Source organism: Apteryx rowi, unplaced genomic scaffold, assembly GCF_003343035.1.
Source record: "Apteryx rowi isolate R43461 unplaced genomic scaffold, aptRow1 scaffold_88, whole genome shotgun sequence".
Lineage (NCBI taxonomy): Eukaryota > Metazoa > Chordata > Aves > Apterygiformes > Apterygidae > Apteryx > Apteryx rowi.
Genome location: NW_020451182.1, coordinates 2,444,963 through 2,472,870, shown reverse-complemented (window position 1 = coordinate 2,472,870; position 27,908 = coordinate 2,444,963). Strand labels below are relative to the sequence as shown.

General features: G+C 38.6%; 1 protein-coding gene across 5 annotated transcripts in view; it reads left to right on the top strand.

Annotated features, from left to right (window-relative positions):
• The window catches only part of KIAA0391 (KIAA0391 ortholog), a 57,988-nt gene that overhangs the window by 22,759 nt on the left and 7,321 nt on the right, over positions 1 to 27,908 (top strand). For 3 of the 5 annotated variants that reach the window (XM_026090864.1, XM_026090862.1, XM_026090863.1), the window contains one exon: positions 3,516 to 3,623. The exons of 1 other annotated variant lie outside the window; for it this stretch is intronic. In XM_026090864.1, the coding sequence (XP_025946649.1) occupies positions 3,516 to 3,623 (108 nt within the window). Of the gene's footprint in view, positions 1 to 3,515; positions 3,624 to 14,233; positions 14,893 to 27,908 lie in introns of those variants that run through there. One more of the 5 variants, XM_026090866.1, reaches the window with a different exon arrangement.

The following is a 27,908-nucleotide window of genomic DNA, read 5'->3' as shown; positions in this document are numbered from 1 at the left end:
AGGGCAAGTTAGAAGTCAGTGTAATGTTTGCTGCATATGTTTCAGTACTTTTAGGTGCAGAGAGAGGGCTGTTGTGCTACTTGTTGCCCTGTTGTAGGGATTCATCAGAAGTGCCCCTTGCTGTGTTCAACAGGAAACTTCTTCCTCTAAGTGWTCTTTACTAAATTTTTGGTTTCTTGTATTCATTATCTAACTGGCTGGTAAACACATTGGTGTATGTAGATTGCACAGTGAATTCCCAGTTTGAAATTGGGAAGCTGGCTGGAATAGCTCACCGCTTCTTGCCTGAACCAACCTTGATGTCAGTGTTATACTGCATTAATGATCACTGCATCTATCTTCTCAGTCAGTTGTACCCTAGTTGCAACTATGCTCTACTTAATTCACTGTTTATAAAGAACATCTTCCATTTTTTTTCTTGCAGCTAGCTAGTGAGGGGAATATCTTTAGAGAACTGTGGGTGAATCATCTCTTTATTGCTGTAGTTATATGGATTTTGTCCAGACCCTACTTACAAGTCCTGATCTTCAGCATCCTTCAAACGGTATACTTTCTTTCTCATAGCCTAAGTTTGTCTGCATGTTTGAATAACTTTGTACTACACCTAGATGACATAGCCAGCCGCTTGTTCCCAGGGCTCTCCCCTTTCCTCCCTGTACCTGGAGAGGATGGGAAACATGGTGACTCAAAGTTTCACTTAGGGGAGGGGACCTGAATCTTCTAAGTGGTGGTTCTTTGTGTGCGTTTGTTTTTTCTGGACAAGGAAAGGAGCAGTCTTGTGTGTTGCTGGGGAAATGTGTATTTTGAGGAGAAAATAAACAGATCCTTGGGGAATTTTAGCCTGTCTAGGCTTTTCACTGGAGTCTTCTGTATTCAGTGACATAATTTAACCTTGGATATTTGTCTTCTGCACTGATTCTGCTGCTAACTCATCTCCTCTGGTGTGGACAACTGTCTTCTATGGCAGCAGAGCTTGTTTTCTTCTTCTCTTCCTCCTGTATTGCACAGTTTAGTGGGACAAAAACAACTGAGCAGATTTGGGAGGCTGGCAGTGGCATGCTGTTAGGTAGCTATTGAGACTGGAGTGGGAGATGTGGCCAGGAGAGGGCAGGGAAAGGTGGGGTGAGCAAGGGAACGACACTGAAAAGGCTGCTGCTTTTCTAGTGCTTCAAGATGTAAGTGCAGAGAGTGCAGTAGCTGGCTGCTGAGAGCTGCTGAGCCCATCGTGCTGCCTCTCAGCAGGACCCTCCTGGCAGCTCCTGCTCCCCCTGCCCTGCTGGGGGAAGTGAGGGAGCAGAACCAAGAGTGGGCAGGGGGGAGCACTGACCCCCAAACTCCTCTGTGGTGCCCCARCTTTTGTGCTGTAGGGTTCCTCCACAAGACAATCTACTTTGCTTGCCGGAGAAAACCTATCCCCTTAAGAAACTGGTCTATAATTATTGTCACTTGAAATAAAATACCCCTTTAAAAATTCTTCATTAAGTGTTATGGATTGAACTGAGCCCTTAAAGACAGGATTACATGGGTAACATACTTTCTAAAAATGTCTACTTGACTATAATAACTGTTTCCTCAAATAATGTTGGCATTATGAAAATAACACTCTTGGAGTGTTTACCGTGTGTTTTCATCTGCTTCCCCCTTCTTTCATCTTTTCCATTCTTATTTGTCTTTCTCTTTCAAAACTCTCTTTTACCTTCTTTCAGGCTGGAGTGTTTCTTTTTCTTTCCTTCATTTCAAACAGCCATCCTGTGGTACAGCCAAAACTCGCCTGATGTGGAACCATGGGGGAAGTCCACTGAATGGCACAAGCACCAAAGTCAGGAATCCAAGGGGGCGGGAGGGTGATTTGGGGTTTGGTTTCTACCCCACACCTGCACCCCAGCCTTTGCTAGGGGCTTCTTTCTATGTCTTGGTTTCCCTGTCTGTCAGATGGTGATGAAGGTATTTATTCATCTATATAAAACACGCGGAGATCTTGTTTGTGTGTAGGGGGGAACACTTCACAAGTGTCACAGTTTGTTTGTTCCCCCACTTTTTTTGTGTATTCTCAATAATCATGCTCATTTAAGCTATGAAGCAGTAAAGATTACATAAAAGCCAATTGATTTTGGTGCTGCAGTGTCCTGTATTCATGGCAGTACACTTTTGACCAGCATAGCTCAGTTCGCTTGGAAATTGTACCAGAAATCTTAACATCTAAGTCAGTGAGGCAGTCTCGTCTCACTTGGTTTATACTCTTTGTGTAAATGACCCCTTTTTCTAGTATAATTTGTCATAAGCACTGTGGCTAAAGTTAGTGATCACTTTTTATTGCCTGACAGCAGTATATTTTTTTGGACAAATAAATTTTCTTTCACTGCTTCCTCTGACAAAGAATTGTATGTACCATACAGGCTTTTGTTGTGGTGGGAGGGGGGGCGGTGGGGATTGCCATTCGATAGACTTGTGTATTGCTGTATGGTTACATGGGAGACGGCAGGTTAGAAAAATCCTTCATGCACTTTGAGCATAGGTGTGAAATTTGCAATTGTTCTGAGTTCCTGTTGGAGTTCATTTATAGTCCTGGATGGAGAAACCTCTATTACCTGATCAAATAAGTATTACCTGTTGATAGAAAGGCATATTATGAAAGCAGGTCACTGCCCACCTAGATGGATTAGGGTTCCTATGCCTATTAAAAACAGCTGGAAGCAGGAAGTAGAGATCAAATGCAAGTGTCTGCTAGAAAACCCTAACAATTACAATTTTAATAGTCTGTTCTGCTCATATGGGGTCTCAGGCCTAAAGCAATTGTGGTTTCCCTTCTGTTGGAAAAGCTCGATGCATCTTGTTTGCCCGATCACCGCATCATGTTTATGACCTAGTAATAATGTTTGACTAGGCTTAAAGACTTGTGTATTTCTCACGGATGGAAGACTGCATTAATAAATGAATGTTTCTTTAAATATAGCACTATTATCCAGTGACTGGTATTTAAAGACTTCAGAATTCTTAGGGAATCTAAATATGATGCTTATTTTGCATTTGGAGATGTTAGAGTTGACAGCAGTGTCGCAGTCTCCTGGTAGGTAAGTTGCTCTCTCTTTTTTTTTTTTTTTTTTTCCTTCTTCTTTTTAAAGACTGTTTTGCAGCTGCCATATAACAATGACTGCAGTATTTATCTTTATAAAAATGTGTAGTTCAGATGATAATTTCGAAAACCTGGATGACTGTAAAGTTGGGGGGGTGGTTGTTGCTGTGTTGTTTTTTTTTTTAATCTTGTAATAGAATCTCAAAATCATTTTGAAAATATCCACTGTAACATTTAAGGCTTTTAAAGATGCTTTCTTGTTGTTTTAGTAAATGTACAGGGGAAGATAAGAAATGTAACCAACAAATGAAAAGTGAGAGATTTAGGTTTTATTTCCTTTATAATAAGATTGAATGAAGTAAATGAAATCTGTTTCTGTTAAACTCAGCATATTCCTTCCCCCCACTCCCCTTTTAATTTCACTTTATTTTATTTTTTTCAGGAATTTGAAGCCTTTCAAACATTTGTGGAAGATCGCCTTCCATTTGATATTGTTATTGATGGTCTCAATGTTTCCCACATAAGACCCAGAAAGATGCAGTGTGAAAATGTAAGTGCTGGTTAAATATTCATTAAGAGTTTTGCATATACTTAGGCTGACTATAAAACAATTAGTTCCTCATTGTTACTTACTCTCTTGAGAAACTGATCAAACACTTTTGTAGCGCACATTACAGTGAAGCTCAAAGACTTATCTGGACTTTACAAATGAAAAATGATGGCTAGGAAAATGATCGTTCATATGCATTGACTGTATTAACAATATAAAATCATACTTGAATTTTCCCATCTAGGCAATGCTTATATTTACAGTTACATTATTGGTAATAACTATGCCAAAATAATGGATCAAAGGTGTCACTGTTCTCGAAATGAAAATCACTTCTTGCTGGAATAATATACTTATATACACTCGCAATGTTCATCATATATGTTGTTATAATGATGATTTTGGGGAACAGAATAAATTAGAATAAATTACTATGTAGGGAATTCAGTCTAATATAGTTAGGCTGGTAAGTTTTCTCCTTAGCATAACCCTTGAGTTAGTTCAAACCACATCCTGTGCAAGTTTTAACTTTATTTCACTTTCTATTGCCTTAAGCATTTGAGCCCTGTTCTTACAAGGGCAGCTCAGACTGACTTCAGTTCTTTCCACTTGGTGATTTTTAGTAGAATAATCCTGATTCTTTACTGATAACTATTTTTAAGAGTTCTTGGTACTCCCTTTTAGCATTCCATTAAGAAATGATTTAGAGGGTTTTTTGGTGTGTGCTTTTGGGGTTTTTTGTTCTTTGGTTTTGTTTTTTTGTCAAGCAAATATTAATTAAGTATGAGTAGCTGCTAACATGTCTTCCAAAGCTAGACTTTAAACTTTCAAACTCTTGAAAGTAAAACCAAGTTACAAATGAGCTTGATAATGAAGGAAGTAATTTACTTCTAGCAATTACAAGAAATACTTCTTTGTTTTAAGAACTACTTTAAAGGTATTCCTAAGAGACAGCAGATACTTTCATATATGGAGATGAAAGCAGCTGAGGTATGGAGGTTAGATAAACTTGCTGAAAGATGTTTGTTTGTGAGCTGCAGTGAAGTTTCATGAGATACTGGCTCACGAAGGGGGTGCTTTCCTTAGTATGAAAATAGAAAAGGAAGTTTATAAGTTGTTTGCATGGGATCATGGAGGAAGTGTTGATTATCTGAGGAAAAATCCCAGGCAGTGTACAGTGGCACARTATTTTAAGAACTACAGAGACAGATTTATGCTGCCAAAGATGGGGAGGAGAAATGAACTGTTGATATGTTGACATCCTTCCTTGCACGGCTGTTCCAGTGTGGGAACTCTGAACAGGGTCATGAAAGTTCTGTAAAAGCTRGAGGCAATAGAAAAAAGAGCCAGACCAGTTTTGCGGTGTAATTATAGCTGATTTCTTTTCAGAAATCTTACTAGGAGGTATTAGCATGTTCAGCAGCATAAACTGCCTTTGAGTTCCTTCTTAGCTTCTGCTGTGTTGGAAGGACTTTAGGATCCATGATGACGGAGCTCCAGAAGGGCAGTGTGGAGGCATCAGCCTTCCGTTTAGATGGTTTTGTATCAATACAGGTCAGATCTCTCATGGATTCCAGGTATTTATGGGTTGGGAGGATATGTCTGTTTTTCCTTCCTACACAGTAGACCAATAACTTGGGTTCACCCCATCTTACCTCCAGAGAAAGAGTCACTTAGCAAAAATTACTAGTTCTACAAGCTATGTTGTTATTAATTCGTATTGCATCTTGCCATGCACCAGAAATGTAAATCAATGAAGCTTCTGCCAGCTAGACCTTTGTTGCTCCTATCATCTGGATCCTGTTTTTGAGAGTGTTGAGCCATTAAGTGAGGTGGGCTGAACGTCCCCATTGCTTCTGCTGTTCTTTGTTACCTGTAGATGTTTACTGGCCAAGCCTTCTTCAGCATGGGAAGTGTATACTCACACTCTGAGCAACAGATTACTTCTTCACTTCTTCAGCCTCCTGAAAGAAATACTTTTCTAGGCATATGCACTACTAAATATTTTGTCCTGTATCGAGCTTCTGTATTCATTGAGATACTGTAATATTATTCTTTGTGGTAGATATATTTATACATGATCACAGTATTAACTACTCAGTTTACTGGTTTTATCCAGCTGGAAACATTGTTTAAATGCAAGATCATGCTGGAGGCTAATTAATCTTTTAACATGTCAGGGAAGGATTAGACCTCTGCTGTTATATCTGATACTTCTGGCAAGTGTATATTCTTGTTTTCTTATTCTGTTTTTCAAGACACTGCTTAAAAAAACAAACAAAAAAAACCAACAACCAAAACGAAAAGAACAAAGCACCCATTTTCTTCTGTCTCTGAACTTTTCCTTTCTGATGGGGGGAGGCCACAGGAATCTCTGCATGTGTAGATTTCCTGATTACTGTTGTTGCTGTCAAACAGTCCCCCACGTGTGAACTCTGACGTCTCTGAACACTGTAGGCTGCCCTTTGAGCATAAATCCTGCCACAAAAGCATTCTCTTTGGATGGAGCCTGCCATCCTCACGGCAGAGGCAGCTGATGGAAAATGCAGAGTGGTAGGTCTGGGGCATTTACAGCCTGGCATATTAAATTATTCAAGATTCATAGAGAAACAAAGTGAAGAACTGAGAGGGTGAAGAGGAGAAATAAATGCAAGTGAACTGGAGAAATTAGAGGCAGAATATGAAGGCTAGAAAAAGCTAACGGTGAAGGCTGCTGAAGTCAAACTGTCTCTCTAGGCGGAAACAGGCCTGTTTCGCAGAGGGGCTTGTTGTGACTTTACAGTGGCCTCTTCTGTTGGGCTTGAGAAATAACAATATAGGAGTAACACTTCCAACAACATGTGTTAAAAGCTGCCCTACCCTATGTGTTTTACTTGTCAAAAAGCTAAAGCATTTCAGGTTTCCACTGGGAGTCAGTCTTCACTGTTTCAAGGGTTCATTACTGAAGCTGTAACACCTGTTTGGAATACTGTTTTATAAGCTTTTTTGTTGCAGTCTGTTAGTATACAGTAATGGTTTAAACAGCAAATGAGTTTGTTGCTTTCCATTTATGACTGCAAGTGTTACTATGGGTGAACTGTCAGCTCTTTTGACCATGTCTCTTGTTTTGCCATTCTCTCTAAATCACATAAGCCACTGTTAAAAATCTGAGATGGTTAAGGTATATATGGCAATAATATGGTAATTTTAATGCATGCTAGTCTTTATTTAAACTTAACAGAAAATATTGTTCCACTTTGATTTAGCTTTAGGAACTGTAACCTTTTTGTTGAAGAAAAACTCTAGCTACTCTTAGTCATAAGAGAAGAAGCTACTCTTAGTCATAAAGAAGAAAACATTGATAAAAGATTACTCTCTTTTTTCAAACAGTCTGATGTCTGTGATTCCACTTAGGCATTCTTTAGGCACCTTGGGAAGTGGCTGGACTGTGTGGGTAAGGCAGGAGTACCCTGAGGGATGAGAAGGGAAGGAAAAAGAACAGAAGTGGAAGGAATGGTTGTTACTCACTTAATTCCAAAGTGTTCTGAAATTTTGGAAAACTATGTGACTTCAAGTAGCCCCAGGCAATTTCGGTCCTCACAGCCAGCACTTACTTAGCAGAGCATCATGAATCTTATTGACTTGGAAGACTTAAAAGAATATTCTTTGGTAATTTCTGTAGTATATGACACTTAATTACACTCCACTTTTTTGCTAGGTTAATTTCAAACTAATCTGTTTCCTGGTACAAGTCACTATGTGCTGCATCAATACTAAGCTTGACAAAAAGAGGAGGTAGCATGAGGGTGGGAACAAATGTTTTTGAGGGCTAGGGAATGGTGCAATCGTGTTTTGAAGGCACTTAGTGTCTATAATACTGTGACACCGGACATTAGTAAGCACTCGACCATTTGCTTCCTTAGTGTGTCATTTTAAATTAGATGTTAAAATTGATTCCCAATTAAAAGATATAGAAAGGAAATTATATCTGCTATATAATCCAGGCAGTAAAACAAACTCCCATAAAATGCGAAATTGAGTCTTGTCTTTTGCAATTTTTTGTGCATTATATTCTGCTTCTTTTTAAAGCTGCATCTAACACGTATTTGCCTCAATGAATCAGTCACTGTTTGTATTGCAAACATGGTAGTTTGTAAACTCGGCTCTCCTTGCAGTTTGACTAAGCAAAGTTGATTCAGGCTGTATCATGACCTCGAGCTAATCCTTCCCTCCAGAATATCTGATTATGTAGCTCCTGAGCCGGCACAATGACGTTTGGTGCTCCCTGTCCTCTGCTGCCGTAACTCCCTGCAGGCCTCCACATTTCACCTTGGGAAGGTCAAGAGAGGGAAATTCCAAAACAAGTTGCTGTAACACAAACTGTTACAGAATTCTTAAATGTATCTTTCCTGTTTATCAAAACTTTCTGTAGAAGTATTCCTTGGAAGTGAGGTGAATCTAAGTGTAAGTGAGGATGTCTGGGCTCTGGAGCGTCTTGCTTTGCTTATGGAAGTGAGTGAAGGACCTGGGATGTGTTGTTCTCTGGCTGTCCCTAGATTGTAAAGGGCCTCTGTGGGGGTGGGGGGAAGATGTAGGGGGAGGGGGAGATGTAGGGGTGTGGGGGGGCATAATCAGCAAGCACAATTTAGAGTAAAATAAAATAGAGTAAAATAATACGCTATTTTTAATTTCTATTGAGACCAGTCTATTGTGATTGAGGTATGCAGCTAGCTCCTTTCTTAGCTGTGCCCAGCTGGTGTTAGGTGTAACTGAAACTATTTCAAATCTGTGTTGAGATGGATCAAAGCTAACTCACAATTCTCTTCTTCAAACAGCTTGACATCATACAGCTAGCTCAGCCCTAACTTTTTCCTCTCTAATCTCTCTATTAAACCTGAACTTTTGAAAGATTGATAAAATAGTTCCAAATTGAGTTCCTTAAGGCTGATACTGCACAGAGGAATAGTTTTTGCTCTTGGCTGATAGTTCAAAGTGGTTGCTCCCAAACTTAATCAGTGTTTCTATAAATGGAATGCACAAGTTCATATAATTCTCATGTAAATTATAGTAGGCCTGTACAACAGCCGACAAAGCCAGATCCCTGGCTTTTCCATCCCAGTCTGGTGGCAGCAGTTGGCATGCCACCTCCTACCACACATGTCCTACTGCACACCTCCTCGCACCTGCAGCAGTGGGCAGCCCTGCCAGCAAAGCCACCAAACCTGCCTTCCTGCACCTCTCATGGGCTGCCACAAAAAGTCAGGCTGTGACTACTGCTGTTGAGGGTGCCCTGTGACTGGCAGAAGGTAGGATATGCCTTGCAGCCATTCTCAGTTTCTTCCAGGGAAAAATCTTTTCCAAAGGAGGTTGCTATGTGGAGAGGGGAGCCACATTAAATTCTGCTTTTGACCAAATGAATTGTATGGTTATGAATATCATAGTAATCATGTGTGAACAGATTATTGCATTTTGTATTTTCATGCGTTAATTATTTTTCAAGGGTATTTATTGGGAGGAGTCAAAGTTTGAAACTAACATTATAGTTTTAGCTATTTTAGTGGCTCTGTACTAGAGTTGTTCCTGGACTCCTGCCTATTTTAGCAGTATGGCAATGAGTAGGTAGAGGGTGGTCGCAGTCTTGAAGGGAAAGCTGGGAGTGGGAAGAAAATTTCATTAGAGTGGGGGGAAGGCAGAATGTAGGATGCTAGTCTACAGGAAGATGGTGGATGGTCTTGTTAAATTTTAGAAAAAGACAAACTCTGTGGCCACAGAATTGAAGAACCTTAGTGAATTATGCTTCGTAAATTCAGCCAGGAACCATTGTTTTGATTTGCCCTTTATTCACATTTTTCAAGACTCTTTCTGCAACTGTAAAGACAAAAATAATAGTCTTCAAATGGAGAAAGTTTAAAAAGGGGGGAGGAGGGGAGCAGAGCACTTATGAACTACCATTCTCTTGGGTTAGCAATTCCAGTCAATTTTGAGGCATAATTTTGTTTCTTTGAACTCTCTTCTCTTGTGTCTGTAAACACCCTGTGATTTAAAAAAAAAAAAAAAAAAAAAAAAAAAAGGGGGGGGGGGAAGGAAGTGTGTTGGAGCTTATATTATTTGGGGAAATAGTAAAATTTTTCTCTCCACTTCTGGGTTATTAAAAATTATCTGAGGCCAAAAAAATCACAAAGAAATTAACACCTGTGCATGCATGCATAGCTGACATGCATGTACAGATATGCTCAGGGCCTCCTATGGCAATTTTTCCCCTGTTCTCAGTGTATCCTTGTCTGTGCTACTTGCATACGAGAGATGAACTGGACAATTAGTGAGGCAGCAATACTTTATACAAAATATGAGCTCTAGTGTATAAGCCGTTCTGCAAAACAAACAGCTTTTAATAAATTTGACCCAAATCAAGTCATGCATGGAAAAAAATTTTTTTATTTGACTCATTTGGCAGCATTTGTGATTTGTTCAAGTACTTTACTGTCTTTAAATGAAGCAAGAATTAAGTAGATCTACGAGTCATTCTCTGTTCAGAGTCAATACATCCAACGAAGGTCTTGTCTGTCATTCTGTGACAGTTCATCAATTTTTTTCTCCCGCTAACTTTGTCTTGCCACTCAACAAAGCAGTCAGGCATGTGCTTGTCCATTTGCTCCCAAGCTTTTCCATCTCTGTTTTCTATCTTCTAATGATAGTCCAAGTTTACATTTCCACTATAACTAAGCCTTTGCCCTATTGCTCAAGAACAGAAAGATTTCTGTTTTTGCGACATCTGAGTCGTTCTTTAGAACTGTGCTCTCGTTTCCTTTGTATATAGCGCAAATCATAAAGATTTTTGATGGTTTCACTGAAAATCACCTTCAGCCTCTATGTGACATGATCATTAGTCGATTTGCACACAGAATACCTCTCCTGACGTGCACACCCTATATTAGAAGAGGGGGAACTCAAGCACTAAGAGGTGCCTGTGAAGCTTCACCTCTTTTTAGTGTTGGAGATGTGAGACTGGAGCATTTGGTATTGCATTAATCTCTCATCGGTTCATTTCTGGGGTTTCTTGAATGTCTTAGCATATGGGTTTAGTCAATTTGTTCTCCTAACCCACATATGGGAGATAGATACTGATAAGCTGAAATCTCTTCCCTCCCTTTGCATATTGGGGCCATCCTAAAATAGAATACATCAAATTCAAAAAATTTGGTCACCAGATGCAGAGGAAGAACAAGGCTGTTAAGCTTCTTAGGAGAGGGGAAGGAGACAGACTCGTTGCCTCTGAAACCAAGGGGGAGGGCCTGGCCTCTTGGTCTTCACTCTCCTCACATTTCTCTTAAAAGGTCTGATAGTTTTAATTTGTGGCTAAAAGCAAAGCAAAAGGGCATTTAGTATGTTCCGCTTCATCTAATAATACATAGCACTGAAGGTCTGTGGGGCGTATGTCAGACAGTCTAGAAATATTCCTGCAGCTGGTAGGGCATCTGTGCTTCCACCGAGGAAGCGTGTGTGGTGACTGCCTACCTTGAGCAATGGAGTTTGCTCTTTCCACAAGACGTTACTCCTATATCCCTTCCTCCTTCTGCAGCATTGGGAGGGGGGAAGTAGGAGGTAATTAGGACTTATTAAGAAAGGAAATACAAAGTCACCCTGGTGCTACCTCAATACTGGGAAACTTAGTCAAAACTTTAATTTCCCAACAGTGTGAAACGCAGTGGGAAGCTGTCAGGGTTCCCTGACAAAATGAAATTCCTCAAGAGTGTGCTGTAAGTGACTCTTTTTCTTTTCAAAGGGAGCCAGTCTGACTTTGCATTTCCTGGTGAGAAGAATAAAGCAGCAGAAACTGAGCAGGTAAAAAGTCAGAGTATCGGGCATTTTGACAGCCTTCTAAAGTCAGAAACTTCCCGGTGTTGCCTGACCTAGTGTTTGCAGTCTCTTTGATTTAATCACATGGTTTTTATTCAGACTTACAGCCAATAAATGATCTGTATAGGCTTCTCTCTGGTATTTGTCATTTCAACCTTTGTATTTGGCAAGAGTAGTAAATCAAATGTTAAGATAAGTACAGAAGCACCTGAGCACTCCTTTTTATGAGGGGAATTGCATCATATCTTTCATAATGAGTTCTGTTATGTCATTAGGAAAGTAAGCTTGAAATTCAGCAGAGCAGAATGAACGTGCCTTGATTCATGTCCAAGTGAACTTCAACTGTAGCAACAGTTCATTGTTGCTTGCTGTATAGTGTAGAGAAGTCCTAAAATCTGGGCAGTGAAGGTATCTCTTGAAATGAATGAGTTTCAGTCTTGCTGTTCTTCTCCCTTAGTCATAAACCAAAAGCCAAACTTTCTTTAGGCAGCCAGGCTGATTCACCTAATTAAGGAACTGTTGTCAGCGTGGCAGTAAGAGGCGCTGGGCCACAAAATCTGAAACTTTGTCTTTAGGGAAAGGAAATTCTCCATATTGAGAAGTGCTGTGAAGGTATGGGAAGCAGGCCAGAAAATGTAAAGGTTGGACTATTATAGGCCAATTCTGTGTAAGAATAAATGTTAGATTTGAGTATGAGAAACACTGGTTTTTGAGTTATCTTAAAGGTGATACAGATAAAATCCTTTGGACAGTGATTGCATTCATTCATGTACATCTGGATTTATTTAGATATTTTGAAAAGCAATCAATTTTTGGTTCACACTTGGCTTTTACATCTGGTATACTATTTTAGTTGAAGTGAGAAAAAGATACAAATATTTAGAAGCTGTTATCTTCAGGACAAAGGTACAATGAAACAGAAATCTAAATTGCATTTGTTTACAAAATTTTGAATTCCTACTTTTTTGCACAGCAGGTTATTCCCAGAGATTTGAGGATAGTGACATGCCAATTAATGACCAGTGACCCATTAAGCTACACCTGTTTTCTTCTCTCTCCTGCATTCTGCTTGTAGTGCAAAAATGGAAGAGGCATATTTATGTATAGTTAACTAAATTCATTTAAATTGAGATTATAAAATGATTATAACTTGTAGTGAAGCTTAAAACCAAAGTTAAAGTAAACTTTGGGATTTTTTTTATCTTATAGGGAAGCCAAGTAGAATTGTCTGCAGCTTTTAATCTATATCTGTTAATAAACTGATTATTTCATGTTGTCTGGAACAAGGAAGTCATTTACTAACTCTTGTTTGAATGCAGAAGACTAGCTTCAGCAGATTAAGTTTCCTTGCTGTGAATATGATCACACTGGCGTTGTACTTAAAATCAATTCATAAGAATTCAAGTTTTGAACTTATTTTACTTATTAAGAGTATGTTCTATGTTTGTGTGGCTTATCCAAAAAAAAAAAAAAGGGGGGTAGGGGGGGAGACGGCAAAAAAGTAAAAATGAAGTAGTCCCTAGACTAATTCAGACTCTTATCTCTATCTTTGGTGTCAATCGAAATTAAACTGGATTAGATTAATGTTTAAGAAAGTGTGCTAATATAAAGGGAGAGATCTCTTTTATATTCAAATCCATATGCATACATATCTGTATGTGCTTTTATCTGTTTTAAACCTGCTGTCAGATAATGGTGCATGATGCCCCCTGCTTCTCGTGCTGAGAAATGATGAGTATTCCCTATTTGCACTTTCCTGCTAACTTGCCATTTTATAGACCTTCTAGAATAAGTACTATACTTTTTTTTTTTTTTAATAAATCATCTGGAATAAAAAAAGATACACAACTGTGCAAGAGGGGGGCGTGTGTGTTTTGGGAGGTTGTTTGTTTGTTTTCAAACTATGCTACCTATGTTCCTTTCTTGGTAGGGTCTTTGCTTTCCCTGGATGTGTATAAGGGCTACAGTTGGGCTAAAGAGTAAGCCCCTGAAATGGGGCTCAGGAGAGCAGCATTTTATTCTGCAATTGTTAATCTCCTGTTTGACTGTGAGCAGCTCAGTCTGAAGTATTCTGATCTTGCAGGCTACTCGTAGTTAATTTGACTAGCCAAAGTGTTCTGTGGATTCCCTCCCCCCCCCCCCCCGCCTTTTTTTAATTGTTATTTCTCATGGAATCAAAATTCCTAACGGATTTTTTTTTCTTATTTAAGTGTAAGAGGTGAGTATAAGAGACCTTAATTAAAATTGAAAATTAATTGTACATCAGAGAGGTACCAGCAAGGTAGTGAGAGTTTGGGTGTGCTAGTGCTGTGACTTGCTGCAACGCTCAGTGGCTGGTACGAGGTGCGCAGCCACTGCAGTTAGATAGCAGCGGCGGCAGGGAACCCTGAACTGGCACCCTCCCTCTAACTCACCTCCCCGCCCCCTCCCGATGCAACTGAAACATGGGCTGGAATGGTACAAAACGTGAAATATCTGGAGGCCTTGCAACTGTGCCTGTTAATGGTTATAATCACTCCTGACTTACCCAGACAAAACATAATTAAGCTATTATCATACACAGTAGGAGTTGTAAATGACTTTGTTGCTAGGTATCATGTGAGGATCAGGAGTGATGCAGGAAGAATGCCAGTACTGAGAACAGAGTAAGAGAGCTACGGCTACCGCTGCTGCTGCTGTTCAGATTTTCAGAACCCCCCCACCCCCCCTCCACCACAAACTAATTTCTAGCACAAGCATTGCTAATCTGCATGTGTTCTTACTCTGTCATACAGAATGAACTCTCTAAAATATGGCGATTTCTTGGGACTGCTTCTAGGAGAAGTCTCAGCAACATGACTGAAACTGAAGTAAACTGCAACGGAAGTCTAGAGTTACAGGGTCTCCTATCAGTGGGCCCTGTGTCTGCAGGGTTGCCTCATCTGTGCGTACAGCTAGCATTGCAGGTCCATGGCTACCGCTGCGGGGGCGATCCCTGTGTGTAGGCCATACCTATCCCCAGGGCTAAAGCAAGAGAACTTTGGCACTTGCAGAAACTCTCAAAACACTTTCCTTATTTATTGCATTACCTGATATCCCATGTTACTTACATGATTTTACAATTCTTTATCTTCTAGTTTTTTAGAAATTTTTATGCCTTTAGATTTGCTGACTTGCATTTTTCTCAATGATACAGAATGAACTGCAAGTGTAAAACTGTACATGTGTATTTACTTACTAGTAGTCAAGGTTCTATGACTCCATGGTACTAACTGCTGGATGGGGAACGAGGAGTTCTGTCATACTTCAAGAAAGATGCCTCCAAGATCTTAAAAATTAGTAGACTTGCTTTCATTGAAAGCCACTATATGAAGAAATACCCCTATGAAGCATTGCTTGCATTAGAAAGATACCTTTTTTGTTTGTATTGCCATCAAATAAAAATTCATATTCTCTATTCTAAAAATAATCTTCTCTAAACTTCCCAAAATTACATTTTAAGTCACTTCGAATGCTTAATCTCTGGTATTGTACTTATTGACCTGCCTCATATTATTAGGAAACCTGCTAGTCTACTTCTTAGTGAGGAAATTGTCTTTCAAATCACTAACATATTTCATATTAATCCTTACAAGTTACCTACTCTTTTTTCCTTTCTACTCAGAGATACCCACTTGCAATGCTGTTTCCCCCTGATTTATTATTCATCAGTCAGTTCTTTAACTGAGTAGTTGTTTTCAGACTTCTAACTGGAAATATGCATCAAAGTTATAATGAGTCAGGTGTGTCAGAAGCTAAAAAGTGTTGTCAAAATTATGTGAACATAGTCTATTTTCCAACTAATTCTACAGTTGTATTAACTGATACTATTGGCTTCTGATAAATTTTTGCACATCATGTGTCATATTTTCAACTTCTGCATTGTCCTATTCTCTCACAATTTTTCCTGTAGTGACTGCTAAAATGACCTGTGCTTTTGTCATTGTTTGTGATGATACCAACTTGTTTTTTTACATAAATTGGGAAATATTAGTCACTCTTATGTCTGTCCTCACCATTGTCCAGCATTCATTCATTCATTTGCTCACTTTTACATAGTAAGAGGGATGCAAGAGGGTAGTTATAGGACAGAACCAGACAGTGTTAATGATGTTAATTTACCCTGTGCATTTTTAGGACTAGTTATTAGGCTTGTCTAATGTTATTATAACTATACTGTTTTCAGCATCTGAAATCATTCATGTTTACCTGTGATATCCCTGTACAGTGTTGCACTGCACTGTGTAAATCTATTTATGCATCATGGCCCTAAGTCTCAATAGCTAAAGGAAGTAGTTTAAAATAAAAGAATTGAAGGCTTTTGACGTTGTCACTTGCCATTGCTACATACGTATCTTCATACCTTTGTGCCTTACAGAGTAAAAGGTTCCAGCTTTCTGTTGAATTGGAATCTCCACTGGGCTTTCAGATATATGAATGCTAGAGGATAGATTTCTTTTTTCCCATCTCACTCTGTTACTTCCACAAGCCCATTCACTCCCTGCCAGCCTAGCTAAAATAAGCAGTAATATGACAAATACAGAGTTTTAACACTTAACTGATAAACTCGGTTTCATTGGATGAAAACAAAATACTTCTGAAACTGAAAGCATTTCTTTCACTTGAGCACTGATGTTTGGTCCTGGGTGCTCCAGAGAGGGCCATGTGGCCATGCGTGTTCTTTCAACAGAAATGGACAACAGGAGCAAAAGATGCAACAAAATGCTTCAGATGTGCTGGTATAGTCAAATACAAGCAGTTGGAAACTGTGATGCTGAGTACCAAAATAGTGTTCCTTAGAAAAGAGATCCTCTTATGAAATAGTTAGTGGACGGTTCTTATTTAGCTTCTGTTGTCTGAGCCTTTGTGGTGGTCGTTTTTTAACATTTTCAAGCTTATCTCTTTGACTGCAGGAGCAAAATATTATTAAGTAGAAAGACTATTGTATAACCACTTGTTCCCAGAAGGTGAAGCTTTCAGACAAATGCCGAATATCATACATAATTAATTTGTGAGAGCTGACAACATTATCAGTTTGTCAAATTGCAGTATCTTATCTCCTGAGTTAAAGAAAAATACTTAAGATAAATACTGGCCTGACCAGTGTTTAGCTTTTGAGTAGTGCAGAGTGTTATCAATAAATTTATATTAAAAGCATTGAAGTAAATTAGATCTTGTGAACTGTAGCTCTTTTGGGGGGCTTTCAGACCTTCACTGCCTAGGTTCTCCAGGCATAGATGTTGGCTGCAGTATTACTTGTAGTAAAATAGCGCAAGTTTGCAGAGTTGTACAACTGGGGTAGATAACTGTTAGGCAAAATAATGCTGACCCACAGTTTAGGTTCACTTGTGACGCAGTCTGTGTCAGATCACTGCTGTTTTGCAAGGAGAATATAGTACTTAGTGAGGTGTGCAGCCTTGATCCAAATGGGGCAGCTGAACCTCTGCAGTAGCAGCATGAGATTGGCAGTGTAGGGTGTACTGGTTGGTATGAAAGCCCCCTAAGTTTCCTCTAGCCTGGTAAAAGCCACTCATGCTTGTATCAATGGTAAGATTCTTTCTTTGATCCCTCCTTGCTGAAAGCTGTGGTCTGTTTTCCCCATGTAGGTAGCTGGTCTGCCTGTGGGGTGGGTGGGCCTGGCTCTGACCACCCAGCTGCGCCTCCACCTCAGACCTTTGTGTTTCAGTTTGCTTTTGCTAATTTTTGTCCCATTGAAGAGCATTTTATTTGTTCTTTGTCATATTAAACAACAGTTTTTCATCTTTATGACCTTCAGGGAGAATTGACCAGACCTTGAGTAGTGTTTGTTAATATATTTGTGTCAAGGACTGGAAAATTCTTGCCAGTGTATTCACAAAATGGGTACAAAATGCTACCTGTTTAAGTAAGAGAACATTAAGTATGTTACAGTTTTTTCCCAGGTGCAAAATTTCTAATGAACCAGTTATCATTTAAAGTAATTAGTTTTCCACTTTAGATAGTTATTAGATTTACAAGAAAATAAATTGGGTGGGGGGGGGGGGGGCAGAGAGGTGAATGTTCCTGGTCAGTTAATTTTTCAGGCATATTTCAAACAATTTCAGGATCTGTCAAGCCATATAAAAAACCAACAATTTTTTAATACTAGAACAATTTTTTGGAGGTAGTCTTTTATCTCTGAATGATAATCTGTAGCAGGCAACTGAAAAAAACTACCAGTGAGAAACAGAACAAAAACAGTATGAAGATTTGTGTCATAAATGTCTGCTGCACGTTGTAGCCTGATTTTTTTTTTTTTTTTTTTTGGGGGGGGGTGGGGGGACGACTGCAAGCAATCAGCTTACTGATGGGTTTGCTTGTTGTTCATGCCATTCTACCTGAACCATAAACCTGTTGACCTGTGAGTATGAAAATAGTCTATATTGTAAAGCTTTTGTGTAACTCAAGTTTATTAAAACCTTGGGTGTCTCTGTGGAAGCTCAGGTTTAATGTGCCTTGAACTGTCCTATGACAGCATCATGCCTGTGCCTGCAAAAACAGTGATCTCCCCAGCTGATGTGGCACCTTTCCACAAAGAATAAAAGTACCTTCTGGGACTTTTTTGAACCACGAAGTGGAGGGGGAGAAAACATCAGACTAGGTCATTGACGCTGTGCGGACATCTGTGTAGAACAGTAGTGAGAGCTAAAATACTGGTATATTTTAAACTGTCAGTTTCAGTCTTACAAAGCTGATTTTAGTCCTGCACCAAGTTATTTCTTATCTATGGAAAGGATCAGTCAAGCTTGTGCTTTCATTTTCGCAACATCGCCTACTCCCCCCCCTCCCTACCCTGAGGTCCTGCTCATGTTCTGGATTTTCAGTACTTAAATGTAACTTCTGACCCAAACTGTGAAAATCTAAGACTGGCACAAGATGCATCTAGTTCACAAATATTCCTTTCAAATAGCTAGCTTTTTACATTCTTTCTAGAATGAGAAATGATGGCAGTAATTCTCTTATGACCTTAAGTAGTTGTGTACAGCTGCTACAATAGTAGTAAAAGTGTGAGAATACCAGCATAATGCCAAAGAAAGACTGGATTTAGAGTGAAAGATGTCAGACCCCTAAAGCTCCAACTGTAATTGGGAAAATTCTTCCATTTACTGTCTGTGGCTCTGGTTAAAATTTCAATTCTGTAGCCTATATAAAAATAAGTAAAATCATATTCCTTCTCATTTTTATATAACTTGCTTCTTCATAAATATGAAGATGATGTATGCATAGTACTTGGTGCAACCATGCAATATGCAGTGAACAATAAGAAAATACTGTTCAAGAAACAGCAGCGCAGGCTGTGAAGAATTTAGGAATGAGAAGATGGTACTGATATATGGAAACACTTAGGTAACGCTTCCATGTGTCCTTTGAACTTTTGCATGCTTATTTTCCTACTGATATATACTTACAGAGGGACAGAATCGCCTAGTCCAGTTCCTTGTTGTGAAGGGTTGATATCAATAACTCTTTTTAATACTTTGTAAATCTCCAGGTTGTGGTACAAAATAGTAAGTGCACAAGAGAGGTCTGAGTGAAAAAAATTCTGTGTAAGATGCTCCATAAGTATTGTCAGAATCTTGGTGTTTATTCTTTGTTGCAAGAAAGGCGATGAGTTAGAGGAGAGATGATAAAAGTATACAACAGTTTTAGCTACATAGAAGAAGTATCTTGGGAGCTTCTGTTCTCCCTTCTACATGACGCAAGAAAAGAGGGCATTCAGGAAATTCAGAATTCATGAGAAGAAGCATATTTTAACACCAGTCCATAACTAAAATATAAAACTCATTGCTATTAGGACTGGACAGTAGTTAATGGGCAGTAGTTAATTCTAACTCTGGACTTTCTTAATTATAAAAAAGTTGGGGCTTTGGGGGGCAGGGAAGGGGACCCCTCATGCATTAGGTTTTAAGGCAGCCTAGATGACAGTTAGTATGGGAAACACCCAATCCCATGTTTGTATACCACAGCATGTTCATACATTGTAAGAAAGCTTCTGGGATTTCTTGTGCCAGCTTATTTTCCTCACAAGTAGAGCCAGGCTGTGAATTAATTTCAAAAACCAATGTATGAAGGGCAAAAAAGAACAGAAATGAGGTGAGGTTTAAAAATTCAAATAAAAATAATAGAAGTATCTGGTACAAGTCATTTTTAAGAGGTAGGATACTGGCTTGAATGAACTTAAGGTTTCATCCAGAACAATAATTACTAGGTTCAATCATGCAACAAGTGTGGAAAACTAGTCGTATTTCTTTGATGTGTTGAGCCATATGGCTTGAGAAGAGGGTTAAAAGACATGCCCCAAAGCAGAACTTATTTACATTTGGGAGGACTGTTGTGCAATGGTTTAGTAGTTCTACTTGTGCAGATTGACTTTCTGGATTTTATAATAAAACTTATAAAAAGAAGAAGGTGATTCAAATCTCTTGTTCTTTTATCACTGGAATTTCCCTTCTTTAGGTACAATTTGAGGAAAAAGTGTTTCATGTATTTATTTAATTTATGGTACGAGCATTTAACTCTGAGGAAAGTGTTTTTCAAGAAAGGGAAAATCTGAGAATGTTTATTATTATTATTGAAAACGCCTTTATTTCTGAAGAACTACTTTCTTGGGCAAGAGCATAGTATGTATTTAAAAACTTAAAATACGCAGGAGAGACATTTCGTCCCTAATATTTAAGAGTTGCATTCCAGCAAAATCATGCTTTCATTCCCAGAAAGACTTGAGTGACGCAGGTGCTCAATCTTATTTTCTGAGAAACTGTCCCTAACAGAGAGTAATTTTCATGAAGGGAAAAAAAAAAGTCATCTAAAGCTGATCACATTTAGAATAGATGAACAAAGCTTATGAGACATGTTTTGTTTCATACCTACATCTTTTTATTGTAAGGTGTTTCTTCTGAAATTAGCATCTTGTATTCCAAAAATTACTGTCCAATAATAACAAGCCGCTGATGTATATATGAGTGTGTTTTGATTGCTTATGGAGTTGAGCAGTGTGTTTCATCTTCTTTTTCTAATAGAGGAATGTCTTTTGGCAAACACCTCATGAGTTCAAGTCATTTTCCATTTTTCAGTGGACTTGGCCCATTCTGTGCGTCGTTCCTGATGTCTCCTGTTGTACTTCCTGCATTGAGCAGTTCAAAATTCAAGTTCTAGAAGAGCATTTTGCTCAGAAACGTAAAAACAAACTGTTTACACACACACAGGAATGCACACACACACACATATTACTCTCACAAATGAATAATGCCAGCAGAAGTCTTTGTGGTCACTATCATAAACCCAGTGTGAGGAAGTCAGTTAGATGGGGACATGTGATCATGGGCCACTTGGTTAGCCTTCCTGTCCCTCAAAATTGTGCAGCCATTGGAGAGGAGMAAGTACAGCCACAACAAAAACAAGAATGAATGTACGTCCCTTTAGCCATCTCAGATGGCCTAGTTCTGTAGTTCTCGCCCATGTTCTTTCCTTTTTCTACCGTAAGTCTTCTGGGAAGTAGAAAGTGCAGGCTAGGGAAGAGAGGTGCAGCTCTCTGAGTTGAAGTCAAGCAGCTTAGGACCCCATTTCACAGTGTTGTTTGTGATTGCTGGCGCACGCATTGTGCATCTCTAAATTCCTGAAATCATAAAGGAGTTTCGCTTTACTCCACTTGTAGCAGAAGGGAAAAGTTGCTGTATTACTCATTTTTCACTGCGAATATGAATATTTCCCGGTTTCAATTGTTGCCTTTTCAAACTGCTGCTTTTGATTGCAATGTCATCCTCTTTCTTCCATTTTTGTTCCTGGTTTATAATTGCTGAGCCAACATCAATGGGTCTGCTTGCATGTTTAAACCAGCATTATAATTTTTTTTTAAGTGATTGGGAAAGAAGAGAGTATTGTACATGGTTAACAAATTGCTGTTTCTGTATCACCAGGAGACTAAAACTGTTGCTATATAACAGAATTTTTTTTTGGACTGAGAAACTTGGCTGGCACTGCAGTGACTTTCAAAATTCAACTTGCAAAAGTTCAGTTATGCAACTAAAGAATGTTCATGTGTCCATATGTTTCTTGAATTGTTGCAAGAGTCAGAAAGAATAGCCCATTCTTATCTTTTGCAAATTATAATATACAGCAATACCCCCACTCTCCATTTCCTTTTTAGCTGTCACTTCAGAGTTCTTCTCATTGATCATTTAATAACATGCTATGCTAGATATCATCATGACCTATTTTCTTTCCTTTATCATTGGTTGACCTTTATTCATCTGAGGAAGATGATGATGATGAAAACACTATAATTCAGAAAGAGAGGAATAAGAATGCTTGCACTAAATGATGTGCTGTGTATACAGTCTGAAATTAAATTCTGGAGATCTTTCAGTATTGTGATCCATTTTGAAAAGCCAGACTCCAGAAATCTAGCATCTCCTCTAGCTGATGATCCTGCTTCTGCCTCCCCATCCTTCATGTCATTTGTACTTTCCTTCTAGATTTCAATTGTGTGTATTTCTTCAATCCCTGCATGCATCCCCTCCTTGATTCTGTTAACTCTTGAAGGAAATCCTACTTCACTCTCTGTCAAATCTCTACTTGTCATGTCTTTTGGGAATAAAATATAGCAGGATATGGCTGTAATTAGACTAGATATTACCTTTTAAAATATTTATTTCAATGCCTTTTTTTTCTTATAGGCCTTGCTTTCTTTGTGGGGAAGGATAGGGACCTATCCTGATCTCCATATTGCATAGGAGAAATTCATTGCAGCTCTCCCCAAACTGAAGTCAATTTACGGAGATTTGGTTTGTATTTTTACTGTACTCTGGGTTGGCCAGTAGGATAAAGAACCAAGGTGGCTGGCTCTTCAAGTTTGGTTGAAATTGGATAATTTACCTAGAGTTCAGAATAGGTCAGGATATATCTCATAGCTTAATTACAAACATATTATTCCTGCATTCAGGACTGTTTCAGATACTATTTTGAACAGGTTCCACTTTCAGCTGAAATCAGGTAGAGTGGTAATTATAGATATCTCCATTACTGGCACAATATCCAGATATAATAAAAGATAAATAATGCTCTCTCTTCTGTACCTGAGCTGATTCTTTTTAAGGTTACTGTTATAATTCTACTTTACTCTTCACACTATCCAGGATTCAAGAAGGCTTGACCTTGGATTGAGTGCATGAAAAATTCTTGTAGTCGATTTTGATCTGGAACTAATATGTCTACATTCATCCAGTGCTGCACTTGAGCTAAGTCCTCCAGTGACTGGGAACACTGGAAGGTGCAATGTAGAGACACAAGGTGTCTTGGTACAGAATCAGTTTGGTCTTGGCAGTAAAAACATCCTCTGGATGCCTGTGAATACAAACTTTCTTTGCGAACAGCAGAGCTGTGCTTGGGCGTCACCTCATCTGAGCAAACAGAGGCTACAGCACCATCCTCAATCTATATGAAGTCAACTTATGTATCTTTGCTTCTGTGTAGTCTGCCTTTGATTAATAAAGAGTTAACTGTAAAGCCAAGAGCAAAAGCTGGCATCTAAAAGTGAACTGCCAATTTTAATGAACTGTGATAGGAATTTAAGGCATGTCTATACTGAACACATTCAGGAGAGGATAAATCAGTTCTAAGTGTGGAGTCAATGTGGACAGATTGGAACATGTTAAACATTGTGTGATTGCTGCTGTCACTGAGGTGTAAAGTGGTGTTGCTGGTAAGAGTTTTGCACGATACGTGTTGCATCCATCTAAATTGTCCTACCTGTAATGCAGGATACAAATACTCCCAACATTATTGGTTCTGCAGTATTGCAGAAATCCCCAATATTGTAATGCTTAATTCCCAAGAGTTAGCTGTTGGCTGTCTCAAAAGCAGTAAGGTAAACCATGCTGATTGAGCTTGTGGTTGTTATTTACTTATCCATTGCCACTTTTCCTTGTAAACAGCTCTCCCCTTGCTAGTCAGGGGCAGCATAATCTGTAGGAGCTTGAGAAATGTGTATGCTGCCTCTTCATGTGAATAAAGAGGATTTTCAGATTAATTTACACTTTCAGTAGCAATGATAGTGAATATAAAAGGAAGCTTCCATTGTGGCTGTTGCTGTAATAATGGTATTGAATTTGCTTCTGTGAAATTACCAGGTTCAGTGAGAAATTCCAACCTTTCCCTGTTGCAAGCAGCATCCTGCCTTCCCTCGGTAACTGGTTGTGCTGTGGGAAATAGTCTCATGCTTACTGTCAAGTCCCTCTGCTTCTGTGCGTGGCACTAAGGAACGGTCAGTTATTTGAGCTTCCTTGTCTACAAATAAGTAAAAGGAAACTAAAATTGCTGAAGCTAAAACTCAAATAAATGTGTTGATAGGGAGAACTGAATCTTTGCATAACCTCTGGGGAATATACTCGTGCTCAGCCCCATCTGAGAGTGTACTCCTGCCTGTTCTGTACCTATGGTCAGTATAGCCGTTTCCTCTGCAGTTTCACAACTACAGTATTGGGTGGGAGGTAGCACTAACAGGTGGTAATAACAGGTACTAATAGTAAGAGCAGTTTGTTACTGTTATTAGCAGATATCTGACTGTAGGTGTGTTTTACTTTTAGATGGCAGTTAGTAAAAACAAATGTTTAGAAAATGTCTAACATGCTTTATTAGCAATAAATCTGATTTAACTTTTTGGTTACTTATTTCTGCGTGCTATGGCTGCAGAACAGGTAAGGCACCTTTTGCTGAGTCACCACACAGTGCGCTTCCGTGCAGAAGTCTTTAGGGGATTCCCATCTGACAGATGTTTCCAGTAATATCCAGGGAGAAAGGTTGTCGTACAGAAAGCTAACCTTTGAAACTGTGACACATGGCACAGCATGTGATTTCGTGCTCAGAAGAGATGACTGGCAGTGAAGCCTTAGGAGGTCGATAGCCTGTTCTGCTCCTAGTTCCTGGTATGAGATAGTTGTTCATCTTCTTTGTGCTTCATTATGCACATGTGTAAACTGGAGCTGTAATTATGTATTTACTTATAAGACTATTGTGGAACTTAATGAGTTTTCATCTTGCAGTATGCCAAGCACTGTGCTCCCTCAGCTTAGCTTCTATGTTTGATCCTCCATTAAATCGTGCAGAACTGTGAATGCAAGTCACCGCAAAACTCCCATTTCCAAGGATTTGTACTGAAAAGTTCCCTTCTGTTGGAAATCGTTAATATTTATTCTCACCTGAAAAGTGATTCTTTTAAGGTAAAACTTGCTGGTTTTTTTTTTTAATGTAAAATTACCAGTTGCAGTGTTTTCAGCTGTTTCATTTCATGTTTAGAAAATTCAGGCTTTTTATTCTATGATATGAATTTAACATCAGCATGATCTTGAGCAGTTTGYGTTCTCTGTCCTCGTCCTCTTTCACCTCACCTCTCCTTACCCCAGTTCCTCTGATGTGCAAGTTCCTGCTCTTGTGTCTGAGCACAGTTGTTTCTGTGCTGTGATCTGGTTGACAAAATGGCCCCACAAATAAGTTATATCAGAGCAACTGAAAGAAAGATGCATTTGTGGTATGAGGGCAGGAATTTGATGGTGGAGGGGAAATGCCATAAAATGGTATTGCTGCAGAAACAAAAAAGAACTCATTTATTGGTGAGGAAATAGCTGCATACTTTTATCTCTGGGACTGTCCCAAGGGAAGATGAACTCAAGAAAGATGAATGTATATACTCAGTCAGGGTATTGTACAAGTGAGCTGTTTCTCACTGATTCGCAGTTCAGAAATAAGAGTTAGAACATGCACGTTGAATGCATGCGTCCATTTAATTATGCTTTTCCTAGAAAAAAATGGTTCTTAGCAGTGTGCTGCAAAGATCTACATTGGGAGATGCTTGATACGCTTGTGAACAGCTCGTCTTCATTTCTGCAATGAGCTGTGTGTAGTTTCATACTTCTTTGGGGCTGCATCCTGGCTTCATCAAAGTCCAGTTTAGTAAAGTGCTGTGAACACAATTGTTACATTGTCAGTAAAATGTTAAACTTTAGGAGAAGCTTGAGAAGGATCTACTTAAAGAAAGACTGGGACAGCACAGTGATAAATGAAATGTAACTGATAAATGAAAAGGATTGCAAATAGAACCTATTCACATGGCAGGTTCTAACTAGCATGAACTTTTGAGGGAAGGATCTAGCAGTCTTCAGAAGTAGCTTGATTAAAATGTCTCTGCAGTTCAGAAAGAAACATGGAACCTGATGTGCATGGTCAGAGGAAAAGAAAGTAAGATTGAGTGTAATTATACTTATTTATATAATGCAGTGGTCCTTCTAGTACCATGTCATGTGGCTGGTGATTTGTGCAGAAAAGCAGTGATTCTCAACTTCTTATTATTACTCTGCCTCAGCAACGTCTTGCCATATGAATAGAGCTAGTCATTCTAACCATGCAGTGCTTTTTTCTCTCCTCTGAAAAATGGTAGTTTATAATTCCTGTTTCTCAGAGGAAAATGTGTTTGTAATATGCTCTGCTCTCTCAATTTGAAAGACACTAATATTTGTAAAAGGTCGTTCTTATACTAATTTTATAATCACCATTCTCTAGAAAATGAATAGCAATTACAAATGTAGAGTAAGTAATGAAAGCAAACTTCTGAAAAGCAAGGTCCAGTGTATCAACATAAAGAAATTCCATTACACATAGAAAAGATTAAAGGTATGAGATTGAGACTTACAAAACAGTACAAGATGGTGTACAACCAAATGGTTCTCTTACTGATTCTGTCCTGCCACATGAGAACAGAAGATTCTCAGTAAAGCTGGTTCAACACATGTTTTAAACAATAAGGAAAATCTTTATAGTATGTTAGGATTTACTGGCACGAAAACCTTTGAAGAGAGAATTATCCATGGTTTGTATTTTTTAAAAATGACTAAAATTTGTAATGATACAGGAGAAAATGATGCAAAGAAAAGGCAATTCTCAATTTTCAGGGAAGAATATGTTAATTATCATCAGAGGTTATTTAGAAGGATGTTTTTTCTGCACAGTTAGATGTATGGAGCCATATTGCTTTGAAGCATCGTTTTCTGTTCACTGATGGAAATAAGGTCCTCAACTTAAGGCACTTTTTCTCACTGAGGATCAGTAAATCTCTGACTTCCATCATATGGGGATGGTGTGAACAGAGGATTGAGCTGCATGAATTTTCATGGGGAATATGTGTGTATTGAATATTCTTTTAATATTTTCCACACATTGCCTTTTGAACAGATTATCCAATTGTACCTCTGATGTTTGCTGCCTTAAATAGTGCAGAGGCACTCAAAGGTTGTATCTACATAAAGCTTATTGTGTTTAGCATATTTGCATTGTGTAGTAACAGAACAATAATTTGTAAATAACTTTTGGAAATACTAGATGAAAAAGCACTTGTGTTTTTTTTTTAACTGAGATACCACTACTGCTGTTTCTTTGTTATCAGTGCTATGTTCTGTTTCCTCTATGACTAAAACAAGTGTTATTGTGTGCCTCATGTGTTCCTTTCTTGAGAAGCAGTCAGGCGTGGGAGTAGACTCACTTAGGAAACCCCCCCACATAAGTTCTGTGACTGTATGTAGACCACCACTGTTAAGTGTCCAAGCCTAAAATGAGATAAAATTAAAGTCTTTATTAAAGTAGCATCAAGGAAGGGAGTGTGCAGGACAATGTTCTTTTGATCTTGTGAAAGCAAAAATTTCTCTCATCTGTGTTTTATTTGCATAAGTAAAGGTTAATATTTGTGAGAAGTAGAGGAGGGACAATGTGTTGTTATGCAAGCAGGAGTTTCTAAATTTTTTAATGGTGATTCCAGTTAACTTTGTTAAGATTTAAGCCTGTTAGATTTTTCCATTGCAAAACTGAAGCTAATTTATACTCACACCTCATTTTTTTTCCCTGAAACACTTTATACTAGAGAGTGTCTTATGCTGCTAATATGTAGAAGAAAGTCCGTCTGACTAACAGGGACAAAGTAATGCTAGTTATAACCTTTGAAAAGAAAATTTTAAGGGAGCTGGATCCAAGCCAACTAAGTGTTGCATAAACTTCAGAATAGCCCCAATTCACTAATCTGTAGCTGGAAATCCAGCTGTCTCTTTGTTGAACCATAAGTGTAATTAAAAAGTTTTTTCTTTTTTATTGTGGGTAAACTCCATCAATTCAAATGCTGGCAGTTCTTTGTTGACATGTCTGATATGACTAGTGCAGCTATGTTCCTGAGACAGACAAACCCCAGGATTTGTTTCTTCTGTTGTCCCACCAGGATGCTCTTGCTGTCAAGTTTTTAATTTTAGACTTTGCAGAATGTTAGTGAAATATTCTTTGCAAAATTTTTGAACTTTTTTTCACCTGTTTTTTTCTGCTAACCTTCCCTTAACCTAGCAAAACATTAGGCGTGAAGAAAAGGTATTTTCATTTGAACTT